This window comes from Alexandromys fortis, unplaced genomic scaffold (genome assembly GCF_014885135.2).
Source record: "Alexandromys fortis isolate MF-2015 unplaced genomic scaffold, M_Fortis_MF-2015_v1.1 scaffold_7, whole genome shotgun sequence".
Classification (NCBI taxonomy): Eukaryota; Metazoa; Chordata; class Mammalia; order Rodentia; family Cricetidae; genus Alexandromys; species Alexandromys fortis.
This window is the reverse complement of record NW_026067920.1, coordinates 1,733,403-1,758,685: the sequence shown is the minus strand read 5'-3', so window position 1 is coordinate 1,758,685 and position 25,283 is coordinate 1,733,403. Positions and strand designations below refer to the sequence as shown.

The following is a 25,283-nucleotide window of genomic DNA, read 5'->3' as shown; positions in this document are numbered from 1 at the left end:
AATAAATAAATAAATACATAAATAAATAAAAATTTGTTGGGCAGTGGTGGCATGTGCTTTTAATCCCAGCACTCAGTAGGCAGAGGCAGGTGGATCTCCTTGAGTTTGAGGCCAGCATAGTCTACAGAGTGAGTTCTAGGACAGTCAGGGCTATACAGAAATCCTGTCTGGAAAAGCCAAAAAAAAAAAAAAAAAAAAAAAAAAAGAAAGAAAGAAAAAGAAAAAAGAAAAGAAAAAAAAAACCCACTACCACCGCCGCCAATAACAAAAAACATGCAACAACACAGAAATATGATGTAGGGCGTGAGGACCAGAGCGTATATGTAGATGCTATATTCATGTGGATGCCCAAGGAGGTTAGAAGGGAATATCAGATCCCCTGAAACTGTGAGCCTCTGCAAGACCAGCCAGTGCCCATAACTACCAACCACCTCTCTAATCCCAGTTTAAACCATTTAAATATATCAATTTCTCATCTATTATCTGTCTATCTTCCTAGTTGTTTATTTTAGTGTGTTTATGTTTGTATGTATAAAATTGTGAAAGAGTAAATAAAAATGTTTTTAAAAGAAGACAATATTTTCTTATTTAGTGCTCTTCCTAAACACAGGCTCTTCTCTGAGCAGCCTGTTCTTATACGCTCTGCCTGTCCTTTCTCTTTTTACCAACTTGAGCTCTCTCACACCAACTTGTCCTGAGTCTTTTTTGTGTTGAAGACAGGAACCCTGGGTTTGCCTCAGTCCCTGAAAGATTCTGGGAACTCCTTGGGATGCTGAGGACGACAGTGAGGAGCTGTCATCTGCCACTGACAAGAAGATGGGAAAGGAAAGAAGTATAATTAGTGTTAGAACCAGGTTCTGGGCTAGAACCAGGCCTTGGGTTAGGATCAGGCACAAGACTGTTACATAGGTCAGTGATTTGGGGGTTCCTGTCCCCTGCTTTTTCTCCATATGCCGGGACTGGAAACAGGTGGGCTGTTCTGGGATACTCTGAAGCCTGTGCTCACCACTGTTTCTATCTTTTCATCCACAAACACATCCACCCATCCATCCATGTATCCATCCATCCATCCACATATCCACCCATCCATGTATCTATCCATCCATCCATCTACCTACCCACCCATCCATGTATCCATCCATCCGTATATCCACCCATCCATGTATCCATCCATCCATACATCCATCCATCCATCCATCCATCCATCCATCCATCCACCTATCCACCCATCCATGGATCTATCCATTCACCCATCCATCCACCCACCCACACATCCATCCATCCATCCACCCATCTAACCATCCATCCATACATCTAGATACAACCCACTGAGATTTATAGATTTATGTTGTCACTGGAGACCCTGGGGTACCCTTCTCCTTCCTCCAGAAAATACCCTGCCCGCCCCATACTAAAGAGTACTCACCCTCCTACAGCTAATCTTAGTGTCTCTGCAAAATCCTGTACACTTCTCACTGAACAGGTCAGAATGATAGAGTCTGGAGAAGCAGGATCAGATTAGTATCATCTGTAGTAGTCACTCTGAGACCCCTGCATAGCACTGCTCTCCACTGGGTGGTAGAGACCTTGGTGCCCACCCACCATCTAATTTCCCTTATGAGTCAAGCCAAGGGACAACCCACTTGGCCTTGAACACCTCCAGTAGTAACCAGGAAACCCTCTCCTGTTGTGGGAGATGAATGGTCATGATGGCAGGTAGCTTTGATACCAGCCCAGCCTGGAGGCTCAGGCCCCATGCTTGTCCAAAAGAAGAAGGGGGGGGGGACACCAGTTCACAGCCTTGAGCAATTTCAAAAAGGTTGTCCTCTCCCCCAACCTAGAGAGGGATTGCTTGTTTGGGAAGTCAAACTCAAGGGTGATTCTTCCCACAAGAGAACCCACTATCTGTAGCAGCAGAAAGAAGCAGAGCATGGGAAGGGCACAGTGGGGACAGCTGGGGAGCCCAGATAAGGGTGGAGCCTGTGTTCTGAGCTAACTATGGGAGCCATCTTAGAGGGCAAGCTGGTGGTGTCAGGCTGGCCCTGGAGGGAATGATTCTCTTTCCCCACCAAGCTGGGCTGCTGCGGTTCAGTCGTAGCCAGATGCCGGAAGATTGCTGCTGCAGATGCTCCAAAGGGCTGCCATGGTGCTGCTTTGCTTCTTAAATCCTCTCGGAGCTTGGCAAATGAGGGTTTTTTTTTTTGTTTTTTGTTTTGTTTTGTTTTTGTTTTTCAAGACAGGTTTTCTCTGTGGCTTTGGAGCCTCTCCTGGAACTAGCTCTCGTAGACCAGGCTGGCCTTGAACTCACAGAGATCCACTTGCCTCTGCCTCCCAAGTGCTGGGATTAAAGGCGTGCACTACCACTGCCCATAGGGGTTTTATTTTTGATCACCCTAGTGTTCATTTGTCCTTAAAGCTTCTCATATTGAAAATGCTATGTGTTTATCGCAGACAGGATGGAAAACAGAAAATGAGAGAGGGCCTGACAAAAAGTTAGCTCTAATTCCTTCAGCTGGAAACATGTTTTATGCGTCTTTTAGAGTCTACTGGGGAAGAGACCACACCTGTGTGATGAACATTCAGGTAGTTTCTGATCTTCCTCTGTTATGGACACGGAAGTGCGGTCAGCTGGGTGCAGGGGTGCTGACCAATAGGATACCTTTCTGGAAGTGTGATTTCTCAGGGGTTTCCCTGCTGCGGTCTCCACTGTACATATTCGAGGGATATTAAGCCAAGCGAATCTCGCCAGCTAAACACTCTCTGGGCCTGCGTGAGGCTGTCACAGACCTCTGTAGAGTCTCTGGGTCAGAATGGATCTGGCAGGCCTCTTCTGGCAAGCCCCTCCTCTCTCTCAACCTCTTGGCTTCCATACCCCCAGGGATGGGAATCTCCTTCTTGGACCTGAATTTCCCAGCTCTCGTGGCCCTGCCTCTGGGGAATGCACCCCTGGTCTTCACTGCTGACATTGGTTATTGACTCAGCAGAACAGACCCAGGCCCCCCCCCCCCATGTCTGCAGCCAGCTCCTCATGGTCTGCGCCTCCAGTCTGTCCCACGTGCTGCCTGGTCAATTTCCCTACTTACAGAGTCACCGTTCCTTGCCTGGGGCTCCAGTGTGGCTTCCTCCCTAGGGAACCCGGCCTGGCCACTCTGCTCAGGGGTCAGGCACTCCCATGTTCCTCCCCTGCCCCAGTGAATCCCTCAGTACTCACTTGTAGCTCTATCCCCCCCCCACCACCACCACCCTTGCTGTAACTGGTGACAGCCTTGAAGCTCCAGGTCATCTCTGTATCCAGAAGTTCCTGGGGTACAGTTCAGCAGAGGAGCACTTTCCTGACATGCAGAAGACTTGAGTTTGATCATCAACACTAAACTGAACAACAAAACCACACTACCGATCTTACCGGCTAAACATTTGGTGCATAGGGTTCTGACCCACCCAGCCTGAGAATCTTCTTATAGGGCTAACAGGTTCATTGTTTACTCCACAAGAGATGGACACTGGTGGGTTCCATGAGCTACTTTCACTGAATACCAGGGACAGGGGATGGGCAAGTCAGAACAGGCCTGGTCTAGCCCAAATCCTTTGTATTGGGAATAGGTAGAATTGACTACCTCTGTGGAGAAAGGCAGGCCAGGACCTGGACAGAGAAGAGAGAGAGTAGTGAGAAGGTAAGTGAGACTGTCCATCCTAGAAGGGGATATAGTGATATTTTGCTTATAATTTAACAAATCAAGTTTGCCTGAAGATCAGAGAAGCAGAGCCATCAGACACTAGAGAGTTCTGACCTCTATCAATGCCCAGACCCAAGAGGCATCCTATCTCTACAGACGATTCCTCAGACTGACTGCTGTCTCTAGGAAACTTCAGACTGCATGCTCATACTAAATCCTCAGACTGCATCTGAGCTCCCGTCTCCTCCTGCCTTATATTCTTCTCTCTGCCCAGCTATATTGCTCTTGTCTCCACCTCCCTAGTGCTGGGATTAAAGGCCTGTGATCCCAACTGCCGGGATCACCTTTGTGTGAACTCGGTTTCTCTTTTATATAAATTCAATCTCATGTAGCCCAGGGTGGGCTTGAACTCACAGAGATCTGTCCACCTCTGTCTCCCAAGTGCTGGGGTTGAAGGTGTGTGGTCTTCATGGCTAACTAGCGGATTAGCTCTGCACTCTGATCTTCAGGCAAGCTTTATTTGTTAGATTACAAAGTATTGCTACAGAGGGATGCTTCTGTTGAGCCAGGTTCCTTGGGGTGGTGGTGGTGGTGGCAGTGTTCCAGGCCCAGGAAGCGGCAGGTGCAGACATTCTGAGGTCCTATGCACCACCTTGACGTGGTCACTCAGACTACACCCATAGTGCAGCATTGTGTGCCAGGCTAGGACTGGTGTCAGCTCCGGGAATCTGTCCTGCCTCTGACCTGATTAGAGGTTGAAAATCCAAAACAGGCGAGGCTTCCTGCTGGGCGGTGACTCAGTCCCTCTCCTGCCTGTGTCTCTGGTCTCATCAGTTAAGCAGGTGGCCACTGAATTGTTGCTCAGTGGGCTTCTAAACTTCTGATCAGGTGGCTAGTTTGTTCCTCTAACTAGTAGTCTTTTTTTTATTTATTATGTATACAATATTCTGTCTGTGTGTATGTCTGCAGGCCAGAAGTGGGCACCAGATGTCATTACAGATGGTTGTGAGCCACCATGTGGTTGCTGGGAATTGAACTCAGGACCTTTGGAAGAGCAGGCAATGCTCTTAACCGCTGAGCCATCTCTCCAGCCTCTAACTAGTAGTCTTGACCAGGACTTTTCTCTGAGCCTGGCACTGTGCTGGACCCTGGGGAGTGGGTATGATCTAGGTAGGTCCTTCTTCTTTTCCTGAGGCTTACTCTTTGCAGGGGTATCCAACCTTTTGACACTGTGACTTGATGTTGGGATTTACAAATCTATTGGGCTGTGTTGGTGGCTTTCCTGGAATGCAAACAGCCCTTGTACCTCAGGTTGGGCACACTTGAGAGTCTAGAGATAAGACAGAAAATACACACAGGGAAAACCAACAGGGTAAGATGACAGAGATCAGCCGTCAGCTATGTATGCCCACCAAGGAGGAAACAGGGTAACTTTAGCTTAGTCTTGAAGAAGGATGAGGTTGTCCCATAAGGGCCAGATTGTCTGTGCAAAGGTCCTTATAGCTTTGGTGTGTTGGCGCTCAGTGGAAAGACTGCTTTCTCTGCTTATTGAAAATGCCCGTAACAGATTGACCCTAATTTGAAGGGATTGCCAAGGGAGAGAGGTGTCTCCATCTTTGGCCACACACAGCGCTGTGTCATCCTGGAAACCAACTCAGTGCAGCTGGCACAGTCTTCTCCCCAGGCAGGCTCCGGGCAGTGGGGCGCTGGGTGGTGAGGAGAACAAGGCTACATTATAAGAGCTTCAGAGCCCGGCTGTGGGCAAACAGAAGGCCCAAGTGTGCCCAGGGACAGCAGACTGCTTAGAATAGATCATCGAGCTTGGCTCTGGGAGCCAGGAGAGCAGCCAACAAGAACCAGGTCTTTATGAAGGGGAGGCCCAGCTTGGCACAAAAAGAGAGCATGCATACCTGCCCCCTATCTGCTGCCCCTGGCTGGCTCTGGGTGACGTCACAGGCACACACACTCGCAGCAAGCAAAGTTTACAGGTAGACTGTCTGCTAGGGGATGGAGTTTCCCAGCTACCTTCCCTTTGCCTCCCGCTCCAGGACACAGACAAATGAAACCTGTGGCCAATGGAAACAGCCCATGAGGTTCTGTGCGCTGGACGTGAAGTGGACAACTCCTCTCTAAGCCTAGGAGGTGGGCTGCGGAAGCCCTTCTTACAGAGACTGGTGGTCAGAGAACAGCAGCCACACGGTCATAGCTGGTAAATGACAGATGGGCCAGGGAGCTTAGAACTGCCCCAGCCCAGGCCTGGTTCACTCTGCAATGAACGTGATGTGGGTGTGTATGGCAGAACTCTTACCACATTGGCTATGGAGAACATCACTCAACATTGCATGGCCAGACAGCCGTCTATGAAGATTCTGGGGCTCATGAACTGGGTGGGACTACACCGCTGAGCCTGGAGAAGCTGATCCTTGATCAGTCCTCATTGCAGGACCAGGCCGTCCATCAGGGGCCTCAGCTCCTCTTCCAGCCTCTCCCTACAGCCCTTCCTGGTTGCTGGTTGGGGCTTCTTCACAGTGTATATCCCTTTAGCCGAGCTTCTCCATGGAAGGGGGCGGGGACGAGACTGCTGTGGCTGGTCATGAACACTGACCCAATTTCAGCCACACAGGAAGACAAGATCGGCATAAACGACCTCTGAGCCCAGCACACGTGGGACTCGGCAGGTCCTCAGAAGACTTTCATAGGTCCACTGAACTCGTCCATTCTCCATCACTGTTTCCGAAGGAGGAAACTGAGGCCCAGAGAGCTGAATAATTGATTGACCAAAAAAAGACAGCTTTGCTGGGCAATGTTACACCACACTGCCCCCTCGTGGCCACAGGCAGTATGCAGTATGTCCTGAGCACAAGGCTAGGTCTTCTAAGGTGTTAGGATCCCGGCCCTCCCGGGGCTAGGGCAGGGTCCTGGGTCGTGGCTGCCATTGGTGTTAGTGAGGGATGGAGGCTCTGTAGACCAGATAAGCTCCGTGACTCCTCACGTGGATCTCCCGGTCAAAACTCCCACACGACAGACTTTACAGACAGAGGAGAGGCTGAGGAACTGATCACAGTAGCTTCGCATCCACCCCCACGGGACCGCTGCTCCTTTCCTCTCTTCCTTCCTAGAAAATCCAGCACCCTCCTCTTGACCCCATGGTGCTCTCTGGGTTCGTGCTTCGGAATGTGTCTCTACACAAGGGGGCACATATTTGTCTCTTATTGGAATAGGAAGACTTTCTGACCTCTCCCTCTCCCACCATCCCTCTCCCCTCCCTCCCTTTCTCTACCCTTGACCCATCTCCCACTTTTGAGACAATATCTCACTCCGTAGACCATGCTGGCCTCCGACTCACAATCCTCCTGCCTCTGCCTCCTGAGTGCTGGATTACAGCTGTGTACCATCACAATGGCCCCGATCTTTCTCCTGGAGGTCACCTATGAGCTTCACTGACCCTCCAGATTTACCCGGTACCAGTCAGGATAAATGACTGGGATGTTGAGTCCCACAGGTAGAAACCACTTCAGCTCCGGTGCCTGAGTCCTTCGGTCTTCACTTAAAAAACCTTATAGACAACAAACAAACAAGCCAGGTGGCGATGGCGCACACCTTTAACCCCAGCACTCTGGAGGCAGAGGCAGGCACAACTGTGAGTTCGAGAATACAGAGTGAGTTCCAGGACAGCCAGGGCTACACAGAGAAACGTCTCAAAACAAAAACAAAACAAGCCGGGCGGTGGTGGTGCACGCCTTTAATCCCAGCACTCAGGAGGCAGAGGCAGGAGGATCTCTGTAAGTTCGAGACCAGCCTGGTCTACAAGAGCTAGTTCCAGGACAGGCTCCAAAATGTCTCAAAAAAAAAAAAAAAAAAAAAAAAAAAAAAAAAAAAAGGAGGAGAAGGAAGGAAGAAGAGAAAGAGTAGGAAGAGGAGGAGAAAAGTAAATAAAGACCTGGTGGAGAGGCTGCGTGTTACCCTTGTGGCCACCCCAGAGCCTTTTAATACGCTGCTTCTTGAGTTCTGCTCTGCCCCCTGTCGTATTCTGGACATCTTCTGGCTCCGGTTTTGGGCCCAGCATAGGCAACCACACTGGGTACTCTGCTCCTGCCAGATAAGATGTACCCTTTCTTAGCCAGGTGGTGGTGGTACACACCTTTAATCCTAGCACTTGGGAGGCAGATGCAAGTGGATCTCTGTGAGTTTGAGGCCAGCCTGGTCTACCAAGTGAATTCCAGGACAGTTAGGACTGTTACACAGAAAAACCCTGTCTCAAAAACAAAACAAAAGCTGTCCCTTTCCCTACACCTCAATGCCCCACTCAGAATAGAGACTGCTTCTCCATGTTCACCCACCTTCTGCTGCCCTGGTGCATTGGACTTGGGCAAAGTCACACCCACAGCCTGCAGACGACCTGGGGGGCCTGCTCACCACCTGCAACTACAAGAGCCAATTCCCCAGGGACCCTTCCCATAGAGCTGTGTGCACATCTTCTTGGCTCAGTCTCTTTGGAGAACGCTGACTGATACAGGGCGCCAGAGAGAAAGAATTGGGGAATGGGCTGATGCAGGGATGCAGGAGGGATAAGAGAGGGGTGCTCCTTTATGGCATGCACACGCAGCAGGCTGGCAAGACATGGCTATAACCCAAGGACACAAAAAGAAGAGGTTGGAAGAAGATGCCTCCAAAGCCGAGGCCAGGGCACACAGTGGGGACCAAGAATCTTGCAGGTACCAGATGCCCGCTCAGCCTCCCTGTCAGCTGCCCCTTCTTTCAGTTGTCCCCCTCCATTCGTCCCCGGTACTTTGATAGTACTTTCTAATAGGCTAGTCTCTAGATGCCACTGGTTCAGAATGGACAAAGGGGACAAAGTTCAAGCCCTTCCCTTAACCAGGAGACAAGAATTAAGTAAATAAATGACCACGCTTCTCTTGGGGGAAGGTCAGAGCTAAGAAGATAGTGCTGAGTGAAAGGCGTGGCGATCATGGGGCCTATCAGATGGTTATTCCCAAATATTAGCATGCACCCTTCTCATACGCTACAGGAAGAGCAACAGACATTGTGCCTCAGCTTCTGTTCATTCTGTTTTGTGCTCTGTGCGTCTATCATGGAGGTCCGGGTATTGTGGCTGAGTCTGTCTGAGAATCTTGGAAGACGGAGTTTGAATTCCTTATGGTTGTGGCTGGATACGCTGTTTTAGTCCCTTCCCTGCGCCTGTAGCGCCCTCTTGTGGGAAGGAACTGTTCTGCAGCCAGATGATCCTGAGACGCTTTATTTACATAACCCTTTTTTAAAAATTATTTATTTATTTATTTTTTATTTTAAATCTTGCTTCCTCCAGCCGGCTTCACACCACCGGAAGGATCCCCTCCCACTTTGGTTGACGAAGAGCCTAAAAGGAACGCTTTTGCTCTCCATTGACGGGCTGATGGCTTAGGTCACTTTGAAAAATGTTCTTGACTTTACAACCTCTTAGCATGTTTAAGGTCTTCGTAGAAAACGTGAATTCTACACATGTCCTGGTGCTGTTAGGAACAAAGCTCGCACGGTTCTGCTAGAAATACCTGTGCTGTGTTTAACCAGGGTAGTCCAGGAACCATGGCTTGGACTACACTGGCATCCGACTTCTGCTACCAATCTGCCTTGTTCTTGGGCAATCACATATTTCCTTCCTGTGTTCTTGACCCTCCCATTGGTTTTCCGGCAAACATGACTTTATTTGTTTTCCTCTTTTGATCTGATACCCAGCTATGGTATAGCTCACTCACTGGGCCAGTCTGACTGTCAATTGACAGACATGTGAATTGTTACTGCTGAGAATCCAGGTAGGCCAAGCAGGGCCCATAGAACGGCCATCCACTTGGTCACATCTGCAGGTGGTGAGGCCGGCTGGTTAGATAAGGCCACAGCCTTACACAGGACACCCTGGGCCGCTCCCAAACAGGAAGTAGGTAAGTAAATGAGAAGGTTGCTGCAGTGTCTTTGGACTGTGGTTGGTTCCTGTGGGAACCGGCAGCCCTCAACACATTTTTGGTTTTACTCTAGTGCCCACGAGAACTAATGAGAGCATTGGGTAAAGGTCAGTGTATCTGTCTCAGAGTTTTGTGGGGTGGGGTGGTGCATGGCATGTGTGGGTACATGTGCATATGTGGGTACATGTGCATGTATGTGCATAGGCATGTGTGGGTACATGTGCATGTGTGTGCATAGGCATGTGTGGGTACATGTGCATGTATGTGCATAGGCATGTGTGGGTGGGTACATGTGCATTGTGTGCCTATGCATGGAGAGGACAGAAGACAGTTTTGGGTGTCATTCCTTAAGAGACACCCTTCACCATGTTTTTTTTTCTTTTGAAATGGAGTTCCTCATAGTTTACCCGAGTAGGCTAGGCTGGCTGGCCAGCAAGCTCCAGGGATCCTCCTGCCTCTGCCTCGCTGGTATTGGGATCACAGGTGCGCATCACCAAGACTGGCTTCTCTCTGTGGACTCAAACTCAGGTCCTAGTGCACACAGAGCAAGCCTTTGTAAACAGACCCATCTCCCCAGGCAGACTCAGAGCTTTGCAAAGCCCCCTTGCCGGTGTTAACAATGTGGGAAGCAAGAAAGAAGGAACAGGAGACCCAGGGCTACTGAGCTGCTGCTGGTGCCCGTGGAGCAAGGGGGTGCACTGGGGGCAATCCAGTGACAGCTTGGGTGCCACCTCTTTCTCTGCTAACAGCAGGCCACTCTTGGCTTTAGAACTCAGAAGACAGTACTGTGACCAAGTTCAGAAAGTCAGTCATCAGTCAGGACCACAGAGTAGGACTCCGCCTTTCTGTGACTCAGTCTCATATGGCCTGCGCTCCTCACCAGGCCCCCTGAGCCCCTCTTTCATCTTGTTCACTTTGAACAGCAAGAAAAACATCCTTAGGAACTGGCCCCGCACCCTCCCATGAGGCCTCTTCTGAAGGCTGTGTAACCAAGCTAGTTAGAAATTCTAGGCCATTATTAGCATCTTCCTATGTGCGGTTTTAACCTCCACCCCTCGTGTGTGTATGTCTGTGTGTGTCTGTGTATGTGTGTGTGTACAGAACCTAGATCTGTTTCACCTAGAATGGCTGGCCAGAGACCTCCTGAGATCCACTTGTCTCTGCCCCTCAGTGCTGGGGTTACAGATGCACATCACCGTGCCCCAATTTTCCGCCCAGCTGGGGAGGTGGACTGACGTTGTCTTGCCTGCACAGCAAGCACATTACCCACTGCCATCTCCCTGGTCCTTTTGTATCCCTTGTGTCTCAAGAACAACTGTTACCTTGGCATACAGCTACACACAGTGGTTTACTTATGGTCTCCAGCTGCTTCTGCACCATAAGTGCAGGTAAACAGCCATGGGGCATATGCCTGTGATTTTAAAACCTTGGCCAACTGGCCTTTTGGGGAGTACCGACTGCTCCCTGTATCGGCCCTCACAACAGTCAACAGGAACAGTTTCAAGACTGAGCCCTGAAAGTTCTGGCTTGGGAAACAGTCACAGGCTGTTTGCTGCCCCATGTGTACACACACACACACACACACACACACACACACACTTCAATCCAGATTGCCAGAGGCCGGCATCAGCTGAGAAACATCTTTATCCTGGGAATCTTAGCAGTTATACTTTTGCAAATAAGTAGACCTATCCAAGGGTGCCTGGCTTGCGGGGTGCACATCCCAAGCTTTGCCAGTCCCACCCATTTACACTAAGTGAGGGTATTGTTAGTCTTTCTTATTTTTTATTTTATGTGCATGAGTATGTCTGTTCACCACATGCATTCCTGGTGCTCTCAGAACTGGAGATATAGACAGTTGTGAGTCTCCCCATAGGTGCTGGAAATTGAACTGGTGTCCTCTAGAAGAGCAGCGAGTGCTCTTAACCACTGAGCCATCTCTCCAGTTCCTGGCCTATATTTAATGAATGGGCTAGGAAGGTTTTTCTATGTGTTACTAACTTGGAAATAAGTAGAAGAAACAGTTTCCAAAGACCCAAGGTTCCTGGGGTGCCAGACAGTTGGAAGAGGGAGCCAAGAGGCCTGAAGGCGGCATTGCCAGGCAGTATGGGAGCACCTACATTCTTTTTGTTTTTACAAACAGGGTCTCACTCCCAGCCTAGCCTGGAACTATGCAGCTCAAGTTGAAGATCTTCTGCCTCTGCCTCCTGAATGCTGGGATTACAGGCATTAGTCACATCTGGCTGCAACCTCCATTTTGAGGGCAAATGACTTTCATCTGACGTCCTATACCATGCCAGACAGCAACTCCCCGCACCAAGTAAGGGGGTCACAGATCTCTACTAGAAACCCCCAAAGCACCCAGTAACTGGAACTCCAGACATCTGGAGTCTTAGAAATAAGGTTCACAGGTAAGTGTGCATGTTACCTCCAGAACCAGGCCTTCTGCATGGACCATCTGAAGGTACGTCATTAAAATGTTGAGTCTCTTTGCCCAGTGCTTATCAATTTTTTCTCAGCCTAGCTTATGGTTTTCTAAGTAAATATGTAAGTAACATAATCAATTCATTACTTTATAGAATGTTTAACTTGTGCCCATTTACTACATTTTCCCCCCTAGAGATAGGTAAACAATCTTTTCTTCTTTTTCAAGACAGGGTTTTTCTGCATGGCCCTGGCTATCCTGGAACTTGCTCTGTGGATTAGGCTAGCCTTGAACTCAGAGACCTGCTTGCCATTGTCTTCCACTAGGATTAAAGGTCTGTGCCATCACTGCCCAGAGTAAACAATCTTTGAAAAAAAAGATTTATTTGTACTCATCTGTAATTCTGTGTCTGGGCGTGGGTTTGAGCGTCTGGATGCAGGTGACCACAGAGCTGGAATAGGGCATCAGATCGATCCTCTGGGGCTGGAGCTTCAGGCAATGGGTGTGGGATCACTTACCACGCTCTCTGAGCCAGCTCCACAGCCCCTTATGTAAGCAATCTTGGGGTTTTTGAGACAGGGTGCAACTCTTTAGTACAGGCTGGCCTGAAACTCTTTTCACATTCAGCGACTGTCATAGAAATATATTAATAACTAGATTCTGAACAGTAAATGTAGGTCACTGACATACAGCTCCTCCTAAATTTATGTGTTGATTTGAACCACAAACCAAATGAATAAATGTCCCCATACAACACAGGTCTATGAGAAGCCAAAGAAGAGATTACATCATCAAGTTTAATTATTTACGGAGACAGGGTCTCTTTATGTGGTCCTGGCTATGCTGGAACTCACTATGTGGACCAGGCTAGTCTCAGACTAATAGAGCCTCTGCCTCCTGAGTGTTGGGATTAAAGGCATGCTTCACTCTGCCCTGGCTAAGCCATTTACTTTCTGATAAATGGTCTTCTTAGCTATCCAAGCAGACTTGGAACTTACTCTATAGCCCAGGCTCTCCTGGTACCTGTGATCTTCTTGCCTGACTCCTGAGTGCTTGGATTTTAAGTGTATGCCATCACACCTGGCTCCATTGTTGATTTTACTTACCTTCACCGACAGCAATACACTCCTCAGCTGAGTGCTTACTTGCGGCTACTACCTGGGAGAACCAACTTGGGGAACAGTAGTTTGTTGGTAAGACAATTTTAAACATTCTGTATCCCCAAAGTGAAAGAACAAGACCCTCCTACTATTCCCACGGGACCAAAGGGAAAGGAGAACAGTGAAAACAGCAGTAAGGTTGGTTTTCCACACGAGGTTTTGAATAAAGAAGTTGCCTATTCTTACTCCACTACTCAAAACATAAATGACAGGCTTATTTACAAACAAAACAGAAAATACACTAAATAATTTCCAGAAGGAAATCTCTTTCAATGAAATCTAACATTTGAATTAATGTGCTATAAATTGACACTGATAGCCATACATTAATATGCTTGCTATGATAAACTAAGCCTTTGAATCATACTATCAAATACAATTTCAAAACTCGCTGCAACAAAACGCCCAGTTATTGTTATCTTGAGAAACTGTTTTATCTCCTTTGGTTTACAATCTGCAAAGCTGAATATGATACTAATTAACCTACCATCTATCCTAGAAGGCTACAGAAAACTGAACCACTCGCTGTTAGGATTTAAGAATACAGCTTTAATTTCTTGGTCACTTTTGGTCATATAAATATATAAATCTTAACAAGGTAACACTGGTAACTCTAATAATAAAGGCCATAAAAATAACAGCTCTGCCATATTGCACAGGTAAATTAATTCAGTTGGCTTTCCCAGCCTCCCACCAAACAACTTTCGGGTCATAACTGGAAGACACGGGGATCTATGCTCTCGACATTGAATAGTGACGGTATCAAGTCGTTTGCAGAAAATAAACTTTCAACAGTTCACATCCTGACAACATATACACCAGTTAGCAGGATCTCTTAACACTCGGAACAAGCGTCTCATTGGAGTTCCGCGGTAGAGGTGCAGGCTCAGAGCTGCGGTCTGTCCTCGCAGCCGGGGAAGTGGTCCTCGGTCCGAAACAGGACCGGCGGCTCGTAGGCGGCACGCTGGGGCCCGGTGGGCGCCGACTTGAAGAGAGCGGGCACGCTGATGGTGTGCAGCAACCTCCGGAAGGCCCGAGGGAAGGTCCCCAGCTCGGCCTCGGCCTTGGTGACTTGCTCCTCCATCCTGGCCACGCTGCTGCCGATCATCCTCACGAAGGCCTCGAGCTTGTCGATCCGGCCGTAGATGCGCCTCATCTCCGCCGCTTTGGCGTGAATCCGCGGCACGCCCTCGCTCACCACGTGGGACGAGTCTCCGCGAATCATGTCCAGCATGCCCACGAACTCGTCCACCCTGGCCAGCAGGTCCTCCAGGCTGGCGTCCAGAGCCTCCACCTCGGGCCGCGGCCCCGTGGCGGGCAGCAGGCTGGAGGCGTAGCCCAAGGCGGCGCGGCGCAGCAGCGGCAGGTCGCGACCCGGCGCGTCCTCGGGGCCGTCATCTTCCCACGGCCCGGACGCGCTGCTGTGGCTCTGCGATACGTGGCCGCTGTCCCCGCTCCACGCAGCACCCAGCGGCTCAGCCTCCTCAGTCGAAGCCTCTCGCGGAAGGGTTCCGCCCGCGGGTCCGTCCTCCATGGCCCGCTCAGCCGCTTCCGGCGCTTCGCGGCTACGTCACGATCCCGCATTTCTCTGATTCCGACGCCGACTGAATGCGTCATGCTCTTACCAGTGTGTTAATCTGTCCATTTTCCCAGTGCCCAGTCGGCTTCCGTCCGCCTTTATTGAGTGTGCCGGTTCTTTCTACATGTTCATAATCCAAAAAGGATGACGATTAGATGATAGATAGGAAGATGGGTAGATGACAGATAAATAGATTAAGCTAGTCGTGGCATAGGCATTTAATCCCAGCCTGGAGGTAGAGGCAGACAGATAGATCTCTTGAGTTCAAGGCCAGCCTGGCCAGTTTCAGGGCTGCCAAGGCTGCATAGTGAGGCCCTGTCTCAAGCAAACAAACGAGAAGATGATTGATAGCTGGATAGTTGGTAAACTGAAACTTGATAGTATAAAAGTAATACAATAAAGGGGGAGGGAAAAGGAGCAGAAAACGAGTTTTCTAAGAAAGGAACCTAACGAGTGCATGGCGTGTCCGGTTAGCGTGAAGCAGAGGTTTAACACTGCTGCTTTCTCTTCAAGGCCTCCACCAGGTCATTCTTGAGAGCTTCTTGCTTTGATTTGTCTGCAAACGTCTGCACAGACCTCAGCCCATTGACGATATCCTTTGTTTTTCCAAAGTAGATCTCATTCAGTGTACTTCTGATTTTATTTTCCATGTCCTCCACCAGGCGCCCAATGTTGGCTATGTGTGGAGAACAGTCACTCACGGTTTCATCTTTCTCCATCTGTCTGGTCAGGCAGTTTGCATCGACCACGCAGCGCATCGCTCCCCAAGAATAAAGCCCGATAACCACCCTCCTCTGGCTCCAAGGCCCGCTTCCCACGACGTTTCCATAGAGACCGTGTGGTGTTTTTTTTTTTTTTTTTTGTTCGCCTGGGCCCCGTCTTCCTCCCCTCCCATTTATAAGCATATATACTGTCAGCCACTGCTCCTCCCATCTTTGTTACATTGGTGTAAAAAATGTAAAACAAAAACATTTTATGAACTAACTGGTGTGTGAAAGAGAAGAACTGGAAATCAGAAAAAAAAAAAGTAATACAATAAAGTGAATCTAAAGATGTCCATGGAGGCCTTCTTGCTTATCCTCACAGCCAGATGACCCCTGTTTGTCCACCTGCCCTGTGTCCAGCAAGGCCACATCTCTCCGGATGGTATGATATTCCGAAGACCTGCCTGGGGAGTCAGGACTCCAGGCGTTTGAACTCAAGAATAGTGCAAACAAAGCACTTCTCAGTTTTATTATTAAAGCAAGCAAAATATGAGGTGACATTTATAATTAAGCAGTTCTACAGCAAGAAAATACACCTGGTGTCATTGTCATCTTTGGTCTTGTGAAGAGCCAAGAATATTCCTCCCAGGCCTTTGCCTTTCCCAGTGTGATAATCCTTCACGTCCTTTGCTTTCAAATGTATTCACTTATTACGATTTATGTAGTTCTTTCTAGAAGGCCACAAAAGACTGGGTGATAGAAACAGAGTTGGAGTTTTGGTAGGCGGTCAACACATACTCTTCCTGGGTAAAGTTTACATGACCTCTGTCCCCACTGGGAGTTATGAATTAGGGAAAAAAACAACTATGACCAACAAAATAGAGAAAACTATAGGCTGTCACAGTTCTTCACATGGTAGCCCATCTGCACCAGCTGGCCGAGTCCATCGCTGTGAACCTAAAACACAGCTGGGATGAACTTGCCTTGCACACCTTGCATATCCAGAGGTTAAAAAAAGAAGTGTTAACCACTTATGGGAATGCTACTGCCATAGTCCAGGTCCTCTGACACACTTGTCTTCTAGAAACATCTGGAGCCGGGCGGTGGTGGTGCATGCCTTTAAACCCAATACTTGGGAGACAGAGACAGGCAGATCTTTGTGAGTTCAAGGCCAGCCTGGTCTACAAGAGCTAGTTCTGGGACAGGCACCAAAGCTACAGAGAAACGCTGTCTCAAAGAAAAAAACAAAAAACAAAAAAAAAGAGAAAGAAAGATCTGGAAAGTGTCCTCTCTCTGCCCTTATGCTTGCCTGTTTCTCTTTCCTATGTTCACACTCTCCTCTGTTTTGCGAGTGGTCTAGGTTTCCTTCTGTTTTCCAACACACTATGCTTAGGCAGGCATACCTTGGGTGACAGTCCTCCTGCAACTGGCATTATGTTTCACTGGGTGATTTTGCAATCTTTTTATGGTGTCTATATAGTGATTTTGATATAAATATGGCTCTTCAATGCGTTTGGGTCTTCAAAGATAACTTTCATTAGAGGAAGTTTCTTCAGAGGATGTATTTTCGTCACTCTACTGTGTTTTGAAGAGTGAGATATGGCTGTGTTTTTTTTTTCTATATATCCAAAATGTGTTTATTGGGATGGTTCCCACTCATCTCGAATCCGGTGCTTTTCAGTGCTGCTTCCTCCTGAAGGAGCATCCTTCTGTCAGTCTTGCTTTCCCGCCTGTAGGCTGACAGAGGACAGTGGAGCAGCCGACACACAGGACTACTGTCTGTGCATGGCTAAAGACCTTGGTGATTTTATAGCATCCTGGGCACTTCACATCCATAAAGTAGGTATTGGGGCTCTGCACCAGGCGCTTTTTCTTGTGTTTCCTCTTTTCCTCCTCTGGAGAGGGATGAAGGAGATCCTTTGCGAGAGGCATGTTCTCGTAGGGAGGTCGTCACCGCCGGAAAGGCTGTGTTTTGTTGTTATCTGTGTGACCTGATCATTTTTAGCACCTTGCAGTCTGTGGAGAATTGTGATCAAAATCTACCAGTGTTGGTATAGTTTAAGACATGACTAGACTGGATTGTAGCTGGTGAAGATTGTGTGGATAAGACTCCTTTACACAAAGTGATGGATTAAGAAAATGGATGGCTTTGTCTGTCCTTTGGAACTCTAGGTCCTCTGTGAGACAAAGGAGGAGAGCTTTGTGTTGTAGCACATTGTCTGATGTGTGTGTGTGTGTGTGTTGTATAACCTGGGGTTAATTTAGGAAAATCTATCTGATAGTATATGGTAACGAAGCTTGAATAGAAAGCAAGAACTGTACATTACTGTTACAAAGCCCTCCCTATCGCAGGGGCTACAGAGAAGAGCATCAGAGATGGTGGGCAGAGATACTGGAGAAAGGAGAAACATTAGGGCCCAGGCAGCACCTCTGACAGGCATTCAAGATCAAAACCAAACTCACACCGAGTGTTCATTTACCTGAAAAGATTTATCTGAAAGCTGGGTTTTGTTTCTGTTTTTTTTTTTTTTTTGTCTTTTGTTTATTTATTTAAAGAATGATGGGAATGGAGAGATGGCTTAGTGGTGAAAAACACAGGCTGCTCTGAGGACTTGAGCTTGATTCCCAACACCCAGGTCAGGCAGCTGACAACTGCCTATTGCTCCAGTTCTAGAGGCTCAGGTGCCCTCTTCTGGCTTCTGTGAGCCCCTATACATGACGACACATCTTTACAAAAAAGAATAGTGAATTTTTTGTTCAGATAACTGAAGTCCCTATGGGTGTTAATAAAACAAGTCATAGTGAATCCTTTTTAAAAAAAATTGAAAAAATTTGATATTCTCCCTTGAGTCCTCGATGTCAAGCAGAATGAACTTTGTGTAGCTTGCCAGGCTCCCAGTACGTACTGTGGGGGACAGTGGTTTATGGACTCGCGGTGATGAGGTGGCAGAACAAGCTCTAGGCGGTCCGCTGGCCCAAGCCCTTGCCCTTCAACTGTGGCAGTGTCTGACGTGGCGGAGTGCACATCCTGCGTAAGGCACTAGTAAAGGCAAGACATGGATTGAGGAGAGGTGTGGACAGAGTTTAAAACCAGGAATGAGGTTATGGCATATCGCAAGAGCCAGAAGAGGGAGCCACACCTCCATGGGGGCATCAGGAAGCATATTAGGGCAAGTGACATTGCTGGGCTTTGAATGCTGAGTACAGTCCCTGAAAGGAGAAATGGTGAAGGCATCCGAAGAGCAGGAAGCGACAGCCCGAGCAAAAACTCCTAGTTTAGGCTGGGATTGCAATTTACAGAGGGAGAGAGGCATTCTGGGAGACAGGGTGATGGAGGTAAGCAGGCCTAGGAGGTCCTCATTGAGGAATTCATTCAATGAAGCCTGTACTTCATTGAGGTCTCCTCACTCTACAGTTTTGCTCATGATCATAGTCAAACCGGCAAGCTTCGGTTCCTAGAGGTGATAAATATAATCATCTAAGAGCAAATACATGCTCACCATAAGCATGGACACACCTTTTGGGTTGACGTGCAAAATGAAATGACACAATATGGCTGCTCCCCCACTCATGTTCCCTGCTTTGCACCATGGCCTCATGTTAATGGCTTTGTGTTCTTCAGTGAACAGGTACCACTGGGACCACTGACACTTTATGATCATCTGGGGAGTGATGATTCTGCCTAGAGTTCACAATGCTTATTCAACTTCAATCTAAGGGTTAGTGGAAGAATAAGAGACAGGGAATTGTCTCAGGTACAGTTTCTATAGCTGGGACAAAACACCATGGCCAAAGGCAAGCTGTGGAGAAAGGGGTTTTCTTGGCTTATACTTCTATATCGCTGTTCATTCTTGAAGGAAGTCAGGACAGGAACTCAAAGAGGGGAGGATCCTGGAGGCAGGAGCTTACTGGCTTGCTTCACATGACTTGCTCAGCCTGCTTTCTTATAGGACCCAGAATCAGCATCCCAGGGATGGCACCACCCACCATGACCTGGGCATTCCCCCCTTGATTACTAATTTTAAAAATGCTTTACAACTGAATCTCATGGAGGCATTTCCTCATCCGAGGCTCCTTTCTCTTTGATGATTCTAGCTTGTGTCAAGTTGACACACAAAACCAGCCAGTACAGGAACCACACAGAAGTACAGGTAAGAACCAGGCCTGACCTGAGCGGAGGAGTGGGAAGGTCCAGCTGGACTTCCTGGGACTAATTTGGTGTTTGCCTCTGTCAGTAAAATAAAAAGTACCATAACCACTCACCCTAAAGTCTTGGTGGCTTATTTCCCATGATGCTGATGTGCATTGCAAGTCAACCTCTCTGTGTCCTCTTAACTGCAGGGCCTGGATGATGAAGCATCTGTCCTGACTATTGTGGATCATTTTGATTTGATTTTATTACATTTATTTATTTTTATGCATGTGCACATGAGTGCCATGACACACCACACATGGAGAGCAGGAAAAAAGCTCATGCCACTCCCAGTAGCTCTCTCTCTCTCTCTCTCTCTCTCTCTCTCTCTCTCTCTCTCTCTCTCTCTCTCTCTGCCTCATGCTTGTGAATCAGACATGCCTGGCTGCCTGCTGCCACGCTCTCCAACATGATGGTCATGAAGTGTTAGAACTGTGAACCCCCAGTTAAATGCTTTCTTCTAGAAATTCCATGATCATGATATCCTCCCATGGTGTGGTGATGTATTCACTAGAGAAGGCCACTTGGACATTGGTTCAAGCCTGTCGGGGGCCAGCCTCGACAAAAATACCTTTCTTCCAGAAAGGAGGTGTGGGAATTTAGAAATATAGTAAAGACTATGAAGACGTGAGCAAAAATAATAAAATACAGAATCATATAAAATAGTATTGGGAAGGAATTTCAGTGAGTACTGAAAATTTGCCCATGTTTTATTTTCCAACAGCTTAATATACCCCTGATTTCAAAAGGTAGAAATAGAACAAAAAGACTGCATTAACATACAAATTGAAAGTCGTACACGCTTGTGACTAGACCAAACATTCTGCAGGTGGAGTTCCACTCCCTGGGTGGAATCCCAAGTTATTTCCATAAAGGGAACTGGAACTTAGTTGGATCCTTAGACTTTCCTATTCCAGGAGCACAAGGTCTAGCAAGTAGCCACACCTGTTGACAATAGCCATGAGAGAGCAGAATTCTGATTTATAACTAGGTGGGACCTTTGTTTGAGTTAGAAGCACAATAATCTTGAATGAACTAAACACAAGTCCCAAACTCTCTGACCTTTGGCCTCTTTGGGCCTCCACACCGCCAATGGAAACTCTTTATTAGCCAGTTGGTGATTATGCTGCGTGTTCGGGGCTCAAGTACAGTCCTCAGACTTTTCCGGGGCGGGGGGGAATCTTTTAAGCACAGAACCCATATCCTGGATTGGCACACTTCAGTTAGCAAGAATGGTTAGCCAGAAGCAGAACTACAGAAGCCAAGAAGCAAGGTTAGTACATTTAGGGACTTTCTGTGGGCTATGGACTATGATGGACTAGGTCTTTGCTCTTGTTTTGGAAGGTGTTGTTGCCTACATGTTGGGCCTTTATCCACATGTTGGGTACTTTCATCATGAAATCAGTTGTGCTAAGATCTGGAGCCTGTTATGATGGCAATAGTAAAGCAACTAAGCTATCCAGGTCCAGTGAGAGACCCTGTCTCAAAAATTAAAGGTGACTATTGACCTGACTTTTGCCTCTAGCCTCTACATACCAAGACACACAGATACACACCAGTTACACATTGCCACAATCATATACACCATCTTAGATAGAGTTTCCATTGCTGCCACGAAACACTAGGAGCAAAAAGCAAGCTGGGGAGGAAAGGGTTTATTTGGCTTACACTTCCAACATTGCTATTCATCACTGAAGCAAGTCAGGGCAGGAACTCAAACAGGGCAGGAACCTGGAGGCAGGAGCTGATACAGGAGAGGTGCTACTTCCTGGCTTGCTCTCTATGGCTTGCTCAGTCTGTTCTCTTACGAACCTAGGACTACCTACCCAAGAATGGCAGTACCCACAATGATCTGGGCCCTCCCCCTATCAATCACCAATTAAGAAAATGCTTTACAGACAGATCTCATAGAGGCAATTTCTCAATCAGGCTCCCTCTTCTCAGATCACTCTGGTTTGCATGTCAGGTTGACACAGGACTGAGTAGCCAGCACATACACTGTACGCATTTTAAAAAACTGACTACGTAGGAGCTGTAGAGACGGCTCTGTGGCTAAGAGCACTTGTTGCTCTTACAGAGATTCTGGGTTCAGTGTTCAGTTCCTCATACCCACATCATACGGCTCGTAATTGTCTGTAATTATGGTTCCAAGGGATCTTTTGCTCTCTCCAGACCTCTAATGGCTCCAGGTGCACAAATTGTTCATAGACTACTTATGAGCAAAACACCCAAACATAGACAATAAAAATAAATCTTAAAAACATCTTTATGTGTGTGGGTGTTTTGTCTGTGAATATGTCCGTCTGCCATGTGCGTGCCTAGTGACTGCAGAGGTCGGAAGACGGAGTTGGATGATCTGTAACTGGAGTTACAGACAGTGTGGCCACTATGTAGACTCTGGGATTCGAACCTGGGTCCTCTGCAAGAACAAGCACACTTAGCACATCTTTCCAGTCCCCAAATAAATCTTAAAACAAAGAAAGCTATGCACATAAACAGACATGCATACATATGCATGTCCTACACAGATATGCGTGCCTCCCTGGAGTATATGAATAACATTTGTACCTAAGTCGTTTTCAATTCAGCACCCCAAGATTCGTCCTAACCTTGTTTTCAATGAGCCTTCTGAACCATTCTTTTGTTATTTATTTATTATTATTTTTTTCAAAACAGGGTTTCTCTGTAGCTTTGGAGCCTGTCCTGGAAGTTGCTCTGTAGGCCAGCCAGGCCTCAAACTCACAGAGATCCACCTGCCTCTGCCTCCCAAGTGCTGGGATTAAAGGCATGCACCACCACTGACCAGTCTGAAAATTTTTATATGTGTATGCGTGTGTTTGCCACGTGTGTGTACAGGTCCCCATGGAAGCCAGAAAAAGGTAATGGATCCCCTGGAGCTGGAACCACAAAAGGCTGTAAGCCACCTGACATGGTCCTCTGGAAGAACAGCTAGTACTCTTAACCGCTGAGCCAGCTCTCCAGCCCCTTCTGAATCATTTTTCACCTTGGGCTCCCAGCCAAAGCATTGCAGTGAGACTGTCATAGCCCTTGCTTGACGGAACGGAATTTAGAGGCATACATGGTTTCGTGTGTGTTTCTTACTTGTTTCATCTTCATTTCATAAGTGATCATGTGTCGTAGAATCTAAGCAACTGCCAAGTCACTTTGCCGCTGGAACATTTTTGAAAATTCCCCTGTTCAGTACCTCCCAGCTCCAGTCTGTCACCAAGACACGTGGAGTCTGCCTGTGCCTTGGATTCATCAACTTGTTTTTGGCTACCTCAAGCTTCTAGCATTAACTATCTAATGGGCTCTCAGCTTCCAGTGTTACCCCAATCCTGTTAGCAGATCAGCTTGAGTGAACTGGGCTTTCATACCCCGACTGATCCTTAAAAAATTCCTTTTGTCTTCTGGTCATGGTGGCACACACCTTTAATTCCAGCACTTGGGAGGAGTTGTCAGATCTCTGTGTGTTAGGGGTAAACTGGTCTACATAGAGTGTACCGGGACAATAAGGGCTACGTAATAGACCTGTCTCAAAAAAAAATGTGTTAGATGCTTTTATTTGGTCATGGCATTAGAATCAAGAGGGCCACTTTAAACAGTGGGTTCTGGGTGCTATACTTATTTATAGCATATGAGTGGCAGGAGGAGGCAGGGTGACCCCCACTTGGAGCGTCAGACAGGTCAGAGGTTTGCTGCTCTGCATCTGCTGTGATTTGAAGGTCCACATTTTATTTATTTTTAAATTATTTATTTTATGGATGAGTGCTCTATCTGCATGTACTCCTTTTTGCCAGAAGAGGGCACCAGATCTCATTATTAATGGTTGTGAGCCACTATGTGGTTGCTGGGAAATGATCTCAGGACCTCTGGAAGAGCAGTCACTGCTCTTAAACACTGAGTCAAGCTGTCTCTCCGGTTCCCTGAAGACTCACACTTTAATAATGGCGCACATGAGTGATGGTTTGTTTCATTGTCAACTTGACATAAACTTGAATCACTGGGGAAAGAGAGTCTCCGGATTGTCTGGATCAAGTTGGCCTATAAGGGATTGTCTTGATTATGTTCACTGAGATAGGAAAACACGACACCTGTAGGAAGCACCATTTCCTAGGTAGGGGATCCTGGACTGTATGAGGACAGAGAAGTTGAGCTGTGTATACACAAGCATGTATTAATTCACTAGTCTCTGCTCTTGACTGTGGGCTGGATATGGCTAGCTGCTTCACACTCAACTGCCTTGACTTCCTCATCATGATGGACCGCACCTGTAACTGTGAGCCAACTAAACCCTTTCTCCCTCGAGTTGCTGTGCTGTGTTATTTTATCACGGTAACAAGTGGCAAAGCTAAGACAACCTTCACACATAAAATCCATGAAAAAGACAGACTAGTTATACCTGTTCCTCATACATGGTAATGCCTAAGGTATCCCAATGAGGAGCTGTGGGGCTTGGCATCCAGATCAGGGCCCAGAGTCCAAGGGGAGTGGGGAGGAACCCCCAGAGGTGTCAGAGATCCCATGAGCAGGGTGGGGAGAGCGTCCCCCGTGTAAATAGTGTAACCAGTGGAGAGAGTTTATAGTGTAGGATGGAAACCCTCACTGGGTAATCAGCCCAGGCTGAGGGGAGGGCCAGTTCTCGGGGTCTTCTAAGTGTCAAACCTAGTAGAGCAAGGTCAGCGTCCACACGCGGGACATCATGGTGCTGTTCCAACAGTACTGAAAAGAGGGAAACCTGGAAATAATCACCTTGGAGATGAAGAAGATGTCTTTTCAGGGGAAGACTTTAGGGGCCCAGAGTCTGAGCTGGGTGAAGAGCATCCTATAGAATGAACCCTGTGACATTGTTTAGTATGGAGGTTGCAATGGTAATCTTTTGGAATTCAATATATGTAAAGGATAAAGAACCCTGGGTGTGCGTAGAATCTTGTGGATATACCTCCAAATGTCCCCGGTCCTGCTCACTGAGAGGGACTAGGAGCATGCCTACCTCTCGGATCTTGACTTTTGGATACCACTTTCAGGACTCAGGACTGCTTAGAGAAAATGGCCTGCTCTCGGGACAAAAGTAGGAGTGTATGGCAAAGAATGTTGGGCACAGATCAAGAGCATACAGACGATAGTTTAAGGGGCCTCCTGCTTATTAGTTCAGTGACAATCTGGTCACCAAAAAGCAACAACAGCGAAACAACAGCAACAGACTAAGCCCACTGCCTAAAACGGGAGATCACGAGTTTATACCAACGGCAGTATGTGAACACGGGAATGCCCATGGTACTTAATACCACAGAGGAGAAAAGAGGAACCGTGTTGCGAAGCCTTTGATCTGACAGCTGGAGTCTGTTTCTTCTATTTTGTCTCAGTTACTTTGTTGTTGTTGTGACAAAAATACCCAGACCTGACAAAAGCCACTGGAGGGAGAAAGGGCTGATTTCCACTCACAGTTCAAGAAGAATGGAGTCCATCATGGCAGGGATAACAGGCAGGCATGGTGCTGGAGCAGTAGCTGAGAACTTACATCCAAAAGTAGGAGGGAGGGAGGGAGGGAGAGAGAGAGAGAGAGAGAGAGAGAGAGAGAGAGAGAGAGAG

The 25,283-nt window shown here is 47.7% G+C and overlaps 2 protein-coding genes across 2 annotated transcripts; both read right to left on the bottom strand.

The window, feature by feature from the left end:
* Positions 1–13,744: 13,744 nt before the first annotated feature.
* Positions 13,745–14,789, bottom strand: Bloc1s4 (biogenesis of lysosomal organelles complex 1 subunit 4). The gene has a single exon (XM_050141343.1). It carries the CDS (start codon positions 14,748–14,750, stop codon positions 14,103–14,105), a length of 648 nt encoding a protein of 215 aa, XP_049997300.1. The 5' UTR covers positions 14,751–14,789; the 3' UTR covers positions 13,745–14,102.
* A 2,324-nt stretch (positions 14,790–17,113) lies between these two features.
* Positions 17,114–17,462, bottom strand: LOC126500887 (40S ribosomal protein S27-like). The gene has a single exon (XM_050141144.1). It carries the CDS (start codon positions 17,429–17,431, stop codon positions 17,177–17,179), a length of 255 nt encoding a protein of 84 aa, XP_049997101.1. The 5' UTR covers positions 17,432–17,462; the 3' UTR covers positions 17,114–17,176.
* Between the last annotated feature and the right edge of the window lie 7,821 nt (positions 17,463–25,283).